The sequence below is a fragment of the Euprymna scolopes genome, chromosome 19, assembly GCF_053919585.1.
Source record: "Euprymna scolopes isolate OS-2025 chromosome 19, ASM5391958v1, whole genome shotgun sequence".
Taxonomy (NCBI): domain Eukaryota; kingdom Metazoa; phylum Mollusca; class Cephalopoda; order Sepiida; family Sepiolidae; genus Euprymna; species Euprymna scolopes.
The window spans coordinates 50,409,477-50,420,329 of NC_136500.1; the positions used below are offsets into that span (position 1 = coordinate 50,409,477).

Genomic DNA, 10,853 nt, shown 5'->3' on the forward strand with positions numbered 1-10,853 from the left:
ATTATTGAAAAGTATACAATAAAAATGAAAATTATACAGATAAAAATAATGCAATTCGTCTTTATTAAATAGTTCATTACATAAAAAGATTTTAAAGTGTTTTCAATTGAACTAATTTCAATAATTCTTAATTAAAATAAAACCGAAAAACGTTTCAATTATTAAAAAAGTCAAAAATACATAGAAATAATTTGAGATGATTGAATATAAAAGGCTAAAAATTTAATCAAAGGTTTAGTTATTTTTAAATTTCATTTAGAAATAAGAATATTCTAGAAAGGGGAATAAAAATCAATTAACGATTGAAGCTGCAAAAAAAAAAAAAAAAAAAAAAAAACTTAAATTTTAGAGTTATTGAAGATAAAGAGAAAATAAAACAAAAAAATGAATATCAAAAGATAAACAAAACATGTTATTCCCCTTGAAATTTGATGTTTTTGTATTTTTGTTGAATTAATCATGACTTACTTTTTCTTCATATTTTTTAAAATATAAAATAACTCCTGAAATTGATTGTTATTAATTTCATGGTGCATCAACATTTTCTTGGAATTGGAAAAAATTTAAGAATCATTCCAACACTAGAAAAAAAGCAAAGGAACTGATTTGTCTTGTCACCATTTCCAGTAGCGCTATGCCGGAGTTAGGACGTACATCAGCTGACTATAAACCAAAGCACCTTCTCCAAAAAAAAGAAATAGTGTAAAAACTGACCGATTCTGGAAAAAACCAAATTCTTTGACTTGGGATGATTTTATAATGGTTGAAAGGTTAAGTACTAACAAACACACGGATTTTAATATCGGCAAGTACATCTCTGGTGCTACCAGATCAGGTTATCTAAAGATGTCGGCATTCTGACTAATATGCACCAAACATTGTTTTTTTCCTCGATCAAAAATAAAACAATTTTTTCTCTACAATAAAACTAAACCTGATGAATAAATATTTGAATATATAAACAATTTATGCATGAGTTTTTTTCAAAATTGCTGGATTTGACATTAAATAACCCAAAAAGTGTTGATATGCTGTAATATAATCAAACTAAACAAAAGTCTCTTTGACGAACTTACAAGAGAATCATCAGAGCGAGGCTTTACTAATGGCCAAGAAATTAAAATGAATCAACTGAATAAATTGCTGATTGATATCTCTTTGATTTTGTTTTACATGTGATGAAAAACATCTATTATGGATTATAAATATCCAACACATTTTACTAATTTAAATACAGCATAAAAACAAAATATATGTAATTGTGTTCAGAATGTTGTTGTACAGCATCTACCCTATGTGGGTTGAACTGACTTCCTCCACACAGGCGGTCCCCAGTCATATAATACTCAAATGTACAACTCATCAAAAACTGCATGTACATATGTATGTGGAAACGGGGACGTTAGGTGTAATACAGTTTTTAAAGAATACAGTGTCTTAGTAGCCAATAAAATTCTATGTTTGAAAAAATGTTTCCAAAAGTCATGGTAGATGGTGCTGTTTTCAGACATTGTTGGCATATCTGCATATGTCTTTTAGATCACAGAAGTTAAGCAACGTTTAACCTGCCTAGTATCAAATGGGTGGCCATTTGGAAATACCAAGTGCTGTATGTAAGACGACACTTCTGGTAACTTCTGCATCTAGTTATTTCTACCCTGTCCTGCTGCTGGATCAGGCTGGTTGGGACAAGAGTAACGCTGATTCTGCACAAACCGACTTCACTTAAAACAAACTCCCAGTGTGTGCCATCCGTCATCCCTAAGACGATCAGATGGTTTTTGTTCCGATGGACAAACTATTTTTTGTACATGTGTTAAACACATGAAGATAAAATTTCTACTATAACCACCATTTTAACCATCTCTGAATGCATATATTATACACTGGATAAGATGGGGGAAGCTAGAACTGTAGCCCTTGATGTATCCAAAGCCTTTGACAAGGTTTGGCGTGAAGAGATTCTCATGAAGATTAAATCCTGTTGTATTTCTGGATAAATACTCGACATTCAAATCCTTCTTAGACAAAAGAAGGATCCAGGTTGTCTTCGATAACTGTATGTTTAGACAAAATATTAATACATGTGTGCTCCATGTGTTGTTCCTTGAATCTTTATCTTTACTAATATATAAAAGGAACTTTGTGTGTATGTGCAAGTTCGTTCCCTATGAACTCCAAAACAGCTTGGCCGATTTTTATTAAATTTCACACGAAGCTACTTTGTGTCTGGTAGCGTTCTTAGATAGGTTTTGTATCAGAATGTCTCTAATAAGTATCAATTGAAATAATTGGATAAAGAAGGAACAGGCAGTTTTGACTAAAGTTAACATCTTATACAGCTTAACATCACAAGTATATTTCAGAAGTTTTATTACCAAAAGCCAAAAGACCTAACATAAAATCAACAATAGGTAAATAACAGTAGGTTATTTGATATGACAGGGCGCATTTAAAATAAATGGTTCTGTTTAGAGCACAATTGAAGCATAATATTTGACTTTTTCATTTTAAACAAATTCAAACCAAAAATAATTTTATAAAATCAACAGGTTCTCTACAGTGCAATGTAGACTAGAATGTATTGTGGACCAAGTCACTGCGAAAAAAGCATGTGAAGCTTCCTCCCAGTGCACTATGATAGGTCCCCAACTAGAGCAGGCAATCAATCGATTTGATTAAAAGATGGGCGATTTCACCGATTTCGATGACAAAAAAATATGGGAGTATGAAACATTTGATCATGATTCAATCGCAGGCAACGTTGAGTCTTCTTGATATTCATAAACTCCCTGATAAAATTGTCTCAGATGTGTACATTTGCTGATGAAACTGTTCTATAATAAAAAACAAAAACAAATGTACATATATCCAAGGCAATGGTAGAAACCTTAGAAAAAGGTCTTTAATTGGCAGTGGAATGGGGCCATAAGTGGATGGTAACATTTAATTCTATTATAACTAAGGGCCTTTCCTTTAACAACTACAAAAAACCTTTGACAAATATCATCCTACCTGAAAGTACATTTCAAACTCCTTGATTTAACATTCACAGGCAGCATCAATTGGAACAAATACATTGAGGATGTTGCCAATGCTGCTGCAAAGAAGGTTTCTCTATGCGAGAAGTGTTTGCACCAGAGAGCATCCTATATCTTTACAAAGCCACAATTTACCCATGCATGGAGTATTGTTGTCACATCTGGGATGTCGGAACATCTGCTATTACTCTTTCGCTCTTAGACAGGGTTAAAAAATGAGTCTCAAATCTAACAGGCCTTGCATTATCGGCCAATCTCTAGCAACTGTCTCATTGCTACAATGTCACATGTTTTACAAGTACTTTAATGTAATATGCTCTGATGAACTCACAGCACTTGTACGTCCTTGATGTACATATTCCGAACTAACACGATAAACGGCAAAAGCCCACCCGTATATTGTTTAGGTCTCTAGATGCTGAGAAGCCGTCTACTATAATAGTTTTTTTTCTCTTAGACTGCTGGACTTGGAATTCTTTCTTTTCTACTTTCCTGGCTGTATTAACTCCCAGAAGTTTAAATGTAATGTGAACAGATATTTTGTTGCTCAACTCTTCTTAATCCCTTGCTAGACACAATCTCAAATAGTAGCACTTTACATCCAAGTGGCAATATGCATATCAACCCTTTTCTGGTTATTTAATACCGAATCCAGTTATTTTGGAAACAGTTTTTATGCTTCAAGTTCTTTATATCTTCAATAATTTATTTGTAGAGTTTGGTTTGGTTATTTTGTTTTACAACATATCAACCCTTTTTGGATTATTTAATGCTGAATCCAGTTATTGTGGAAATAGTATTCATGTCGCATCTAGTTATTTTGTAGAAGGTTTTTATTCTTCAAGGTCTTTGTATCTTCAATTGCTAGTTTGTAGTGTTTGGTTTGGTTGTTTTATAGTGGATTTTTATTGTTTTTGTTCCCTGCCCTGCAGAACATGAATGAGTTTTGCAATGGGAGAGGGAAAAGGGTTACAATATTAATGTTTAGTGCATTTTTAGTTAATAAACCAGTCAGCAAGTGGGGGAGATAGAAAGAAAAATGGGGAAAAAAGGAAAAGGTGGGTTTTTGGTTTTGTGGAACATAATTTAGTTTTGCATAAGGAAAAAAAAAACAAATCCATTTTAGGTGCATTTCATCTCAGGAAGCCAATTTCTTCAGAAAGCCTGATTTGGTAGCCCCAGGCCTTGTTTGGAGTGAAAGTAAGGAATATATATATATATATATATATATATATATATATATATATATATATATATTAAAAAGAAAAAAATAAAGTGGTCAGAGTTGTTGACATGATGGTTAATAATTTTGTAGGTAGTTACCAAATTAGTTGCTGAATGTCGGAGCTTCAATAAATTTCATCCCAGGAAATCAAAGTGTTCAACAAAATATATGGTAGCTGCCTAATAAAGAGTATTTCAAAAATAAAAGTTTGGGACTGATTATGAGAATTAAGTTAAGTGTGGTCGCACCATATATATATATATATATATATGCTATTTTAAATTGATGTTCAAAGTGTGGAAAAAAAAAAAGATTTTGCTACTGATACCAACACACACTCAGTTTTCTTTACATTTTTATAGAGATGTATTTTGTCTATTGCAAATCACTGCTGAGAGTCATGTCGAAGTTATATTGTCTAGAAGACGTTTATCAAAAGTTTAATGAATGTTTCTCCTATGCTATGTATTGCTAATTCAAACAACAAAAACAAAATATTGTTGCCATAGGTAACATTTTTTTTTCTTAAGATAATTCTTAATAAGAATTCTTAATTATCTTCATTCTTTTTTTTTTAATTATTAATTCTTAATTAATGATTCTTAATTAACATCTTTTGTGAAGAATACAAGTGATTGCTTATTTTTTTTTTTTCTTTTGTTTCTAAGATAATATTCGACTTTGACTTTTTCGACTTTTGACAGCATTCACCCAGGATAGGTTGAGCTGGCTCCTCCCATAGAACACACAACATCCCAAATGAATGCAGACTATGCACAGTGAGCTGCATTGACCAAGATAATTATGAGCAGCTAGTCCTGGGACCAGCGGCAAACACCGTAGACCTCTGGACCGGAGGTAGTTTTGATATAGGCTTTGATGGTGTGCAGTCATGTTGTTAGTTGACCTCCTTAGTGTCTTCAGTAATCTTGGAGTGGTTCTGGCGCTATTGCTTCTTGGATGAACTCTTCTGTCTTGCGGTGCACAATGTGGCCGAATCAACAAAGTCTCTGCTTTAAAAGTGCTTGATTAAGGGAGATAATTCTGTATCGCATCCAGATTTATGTGTTGGAGACAAAATGGCGCAGCAGACCTGCAGAATTCAATGAACACCGTATAGATCAAACACTATCAACCTTTTGGGATCTGCAGCTCTCATCGGCCAAATCTCGCAGTTTTAGAGAAAGATCGTCTGAATAAGTGTCTGATAAATCCAGACTTTTCTGCTTATTGTGATCTCTGATGAGACCACAGACAGGGTTTTAGGCAACTGAAAGTATGCCGAGCATTGTTGATTCAGATATCAATGTCATTGTACCCCTAACCCGTTGCGATAAACATTGAGCCCAGATATTTGTAACTATCGACCTCAAGAGAGTATTACAATATAAGCTTTTATTATATAGGGTTGCTCAATGTTGATTTCAATGATAGACACTTTTGTTTAATGTTCAAGTATCTTGATTTCTACAATTGCTATTTAGTTTGAATTTAGATTGTTATGGTTATGTTTGGTTATTGTCTTTTATAATTGTGTTTTTAAATTTGGTCATGCAAGAGTAACTGATTTTGGGTGTATTTTGATTAAATATTTGGAGTGATTGATTGAATAGCAAATGTTTAGATTAATGCTAGGGAAATTTTCCCAATTCTGTTATTGGTTGTGTGTGTGTGAATTAAGTTACTTTTCTATTTGCTTTTTCTGTCATTAGTTATTTTATTCTAGTCTTTATTTATTTAGTTTGGTGTTTAGGTATCTATAGTAATAATGTCTTTTTTTTTTTTTTTTTCTTTTTTTTTTTCCAGTATTGCATAGTTGGAAGATATAAGGCCTAACTCCTGATGTTTGAAAATATCAGATTCTTTATTTTAAAGTTTTCTAATATCCAGACTGTTGATTCTTCTGGGTTTAAAATTTGCAACTCTGACTCCAACTCTACAACTCAACCTTCTTTTTCTTAAACTTTTCATTTTTCCTTTTTTTTTTTTTTTCTTTCTAATACTTCTAATAATTTTTTGTTATACTTTTTGATTTATTTTTTTTCATTATTAATGTTTCAGTTCTCCTGGCTGTATATTAAGCGACGAGGAGGCTCAAGAAGTAGCTCAACTTTTAGCAGAGAGAGAACAGGGCGATGGACACGAAGAACCAGACAGAGTTATAGATGATAATTCTATATCCGGTAAGCATCTATAAGTTTTTTTTTATTTTTCTTATTTTTCTTGTGGAGGTCATTCAGTGCAGAACATTTTTACACACTCTCTCCTCTTGAGTGCAACATCTCATGAAATCACTTGGTGTAATCTTTCATGATGGAGTGCGGTTATAACCAATTATCAGTGTTGCCCTTGGATGGAGTCAAAGCAAGAAGAAAAAATACATGTTTAAAAAATTTTGTATAACTGTATTGATGACTGCTAGCCCCCAAAATGCAATAAATCATGATTTTTATTTTTCTCCATCTTATTCTAATCCTGTTGATTTTAGTATGAGACGATCAGGTGAGGCGCATTCAATTTGCATTCTAAGAAAGTAACAATGAAGACACGAATCTATATTATATTTCTTTCAGTCTGTCTGTTCCACTTTTTCTCAGAAGCTACTGGATCAATCTGAGTGAAATTTTATATGGACCTTTGATAAAATGCAGTAAACCAAGTATTGTGGTATCCATTTAATGCACAGATTTTCTGGACCTAGGTGCAGCAAAACCGTTCAATGCACAATTATGGATGAATAGGGATTAGTATTTAATCCAAAAATTATCAAAAAATCAACCATTAATTTGATATAAAGCAATCATTCAAGTCAATGGACTAAGACTTTGCCAGTTTTTAGTGCGTAAAAATGTCTCGTAAATTATATAGTCATGACTTGTTGAACATGGGTGTATGTGTGTCACTGGGACCTTGTCATTAGTGTGACTACTTTTGAGCTTAATTTCCATCTTTCAAGATCAGGATATCGGTTAAGACTCAAAGGTCTTTTGTCAACCTGCCTGTTGTGATCATTCACTGTTGTCCACTTGGACCCGTCTCCTATCCATTGATAGCTGAACTGCCAATTAATTTTCTCAAACCTCTCTGAGTAACAGTCGGTGTTCCCCAAATATATCTACTTTCTATCGGAAATCCAATACATTTGGTCTTTTTCTCAATTACTCTTACATAGCCTTCAACCAGAACTAAGTAATTTCTTCCAATTTTCATTATCTTGAACTGTTCTCCTGGCTATTGATCATCATCCGGTTGTGTAAGCTCCAATGACACTCTCCTTCGTCCAATGTCTCCCGACAGGCTCTATCATTCTAGATCAGAGTGGATCTGGAAGAATGGCTCGATGATCATCTCTGTGGTTACGTTACAATAAAAGCAACGCAAGTTGTAGAGATAACTTAGATATGCTCGGGGTGTGTGTGACACCATCATGATTAGTTGTCTGTTAATCATTGTCAACCTTCCTTGTCCCACACTAAAATCCTTTTCATCATTCCCCTCATTCATCTCTCAGTATTCTCTTTAAACCTATCCTTTCAACAGTTAGTAGACCCCCCTTCCTATATCTCTTTCTACCAGAAAGCCAATACATCTGGTATTTTCTTGAACCAGAACAAAGTAATTCTTTTTGAATTCCTTATCTCCCAGCTATTAATGGCTGTGATATCATTTTGTGCAACAAAATGGGTTGATTGTATTATTTATTTTCTAGCTAAATTTTTCCATTGGTCCCAGCTGGAGAAAGGAGAATGTTCAATTTATAATATTACAAGTTTATGGAAAGAAGACCACTGAAAAATTTGTCAGAACACATTTGCTGAAACTTGGTGAAACCTAAGATTACCAATACCAAAGCGTATTTTTTTTTTTTTCTTGGAGTAATATTTGTTTTTGTCTTGGATTGCTGTTTTAATTTGTTTTGTTTTTTTTTTGGTTTTTTGTTTTTTTCTTGGAGTAATATGTCCACCCTCTCAGCAGAATTTTCTTCTAGGAGTAATGTTTCAACTGTCACTGTCAAATTTCCCTCTTGAGAGCCATGCCTTCTGGTCATCTAACATTGATTGATACCAGTGGTGTTGTTGGTCATCCTTTTTTTTTTTTTTCTGTGTTGATTTCCATGAATTATGTAGCTATTATCATCTGGGATCTTAAACAGTGATTTTTTTTTTCTTTTTTATTGAAATATTTAAAAAAAAGATCACTGTTTAAATTCATGTGAACTTTGCTTTTCTAGTTATGCCATTCCATAAATAAGGAAAAGGAAAAAACTGATTCGATTCCGGATGAAGACATATCATCATTTAAAATCTTTAAATGTTTATTTAAAAAAAAAAAAATTCTGTGTTGCATTGGTTTACCTTACAAATTCAGATTCATACCATGCTTACATTGAGAATAAAAGCAAATCTGTTAAAGTCTGTCAAAATGTTATGGGAAAGAATGTACGATATATGATTAAGGATGAAAATGAAACTGGTTGTGTTTACTGCAGAGAAATTGATTCTATCACACTGTTAAAGCTGATGGTTGGTGAGAACATTTTAAAAATAATACTTGTGTATGCAATGCAAAGAAAGGTTGAGAATATAAGGATGGACCTGGTCAGAAATAAATTACTTTAAAAGTCAATTTCTAAGAGCTATTCAATACATACAAGCATATAAAACAAACATTAAACTTAATATGATGATGATGATGATGAATATCATGGACTAATTTAACATGGCTTGTTAGATAATAACATGGTTAAAAATTAGTTATTATCGATCTATCTATTTATCTATCCAGTGATATTATTAAAATAGTTTATATTAGGAGTTATTTATTGTTTATAGAGTAAAGTATAGCAATGGGTTTTAGCTGAGAATGTTTATATAAATTAGCTAGGTTAAATAAACAAAATGACCTTGGGCAGGCATATGTGGACAGGTCGCAAATTGAGACGTGTGTTTTTTGAATGATGACATAACGGAACTGAGGTCAAGAGGTCGGGAAGGTTAGAGAAAGAAGTAGAGTTTGAGTTTTGTCACGGAAGTGAACAGATGTGCTTCAAGCCAGGAAGCGAGGCTGTGAAGAATAAGCATGTAGACACAAAATGAAAACTCTTTGTGAAGACCATTTGAGACAGCTGAAATAAATTTATATTTTAAAAATATAAAGTGTTCTGTGGTTTCACAAAAGAAGGAAGGAGGTCTCAATTGGTCATGGTGTTGGTCATTTCATGTTTCATCATGGAGCTCAGCAGTGAAGAGAGAACTCTTGGAGCATATATTATTATTCTTATAAAAAAAAATGATACCTTTATGTAAATATGAATTGTAATATATACCTGTGTGATAACTCTCTGATACAACATAACTCAGTTTAAACGTCAATATCATATCCTCTGGCTAAACAATAATACATACAATTTATACGTTTATAATCTGGTGCCGTTATTAGAACAATATCTCTCACCCACTTTACGACATATGACTAGTCTAAGTTTAATGACCAATGTTAACATCATATTCATTCCTAACAATTGCCAGTGTAGTTTTATTTTAACCCATGTGATGTCTGGGTTACCATTTTAATTTTGTTGGGGTTTGATTGCTTGGAATAATTGAATTATCATGAATATGTATAAGATTTTAAAATTCTATGAACCACCATCTCTGGCCGAGTTGGTTGGTTGTATTATAACTTTCTAGAACCTTTCAATTACCATTTTCTTATCTCGACAGTCAAGCAGGTCAGTTAATTTAACTTAACAGCTGTTTCAAGCTGACCTATAATTCCACAACGTTATCTTGCTTGACTGATCTTGCAGCCATCTTTATCTCCTAACAACAGACCATACAATATATGCTCATTGATGAAAATATTACTTCAAGCTTAAGTGTAACCGGGCAGCTGGAAGTGCCGTTTTTAAGCTTAAGAAGCATGACCGGACAGAAGAGCCTATTATACCTTAACAGATTAAACATCTCTAAAATGAGTCCTCCATATAATTTGTGTGTTGAACTCTGAAAATTTTATTCAAATAAATGTATAACATACAGGCAACATTATCCTTACATCACTTTTCTAAATGAAGGAATGCCATTTGTCTGACACTGGTTTGTGGGAGGAAGGGTCTTTTCTTGATTTCATCAAATTAGTATTCAATTATGAATATTCCATTTGGTATAGTAGACTTTTACATATGCCTAACTTAGCACAATGTTTATAGATTTATCTTGAAGAAATTGCAAGCATCAGGGTTGAAAAAAAAAAAAAGCCTAAATTCCCAGGAGTAACTCTTTAACCCACATCAATTAATATATTAATTTTCTTCTTTTCTCTGAGAAACCTTTTGAAAACCAAACTTAACCCTCTCCGCCTTAAAAAAAAAAAATTGATATGCCATAAAACAAAACCAGCTAAACCTAACCCTCTATACCAGTAAACCCTTGTGTTTTGAGATGAGATTTTTTACTTGTTTTTCAAATCTTGTAATTTTAAAAAAAATGTTTATCTCTGTATCTGGAATAGGGTCTTGTGATATTAGCAAGCATTTTTTTTTTTTTTTTTTTTAGTATTGTAGTTTCTTCTCTACAGACATGTCC

The 10,853-nt window shown here is 32.7% G+C and overlaps 1 protein-coding gene across 27 annotated transcripts in view; it reads left to right on the forward strand.

The window, feature by feature from the left end:
- Positions 1 to 10,853, forward strand: part of LOC145303571 (uncharacterized) — a 612,784-nt gene that overhangs the window by 346,466 nt on the left and 255,465 nt on the right. For all 27 annotated transcript variants that reach the window (XM_080145085.1, XM_080145093.1, XM_080145097.1 and 24 more), the window contains one exon: positions 6,328 to 6,449. In XM_080145085.1, coding sequence (XP_080001211.1) covers positions 6,328 to 6,449 — 122 coding nt within the window. The remainder of the gene's footprint in view (positions 1 to 6,327; positions 6,450 to 10,853) is intronic.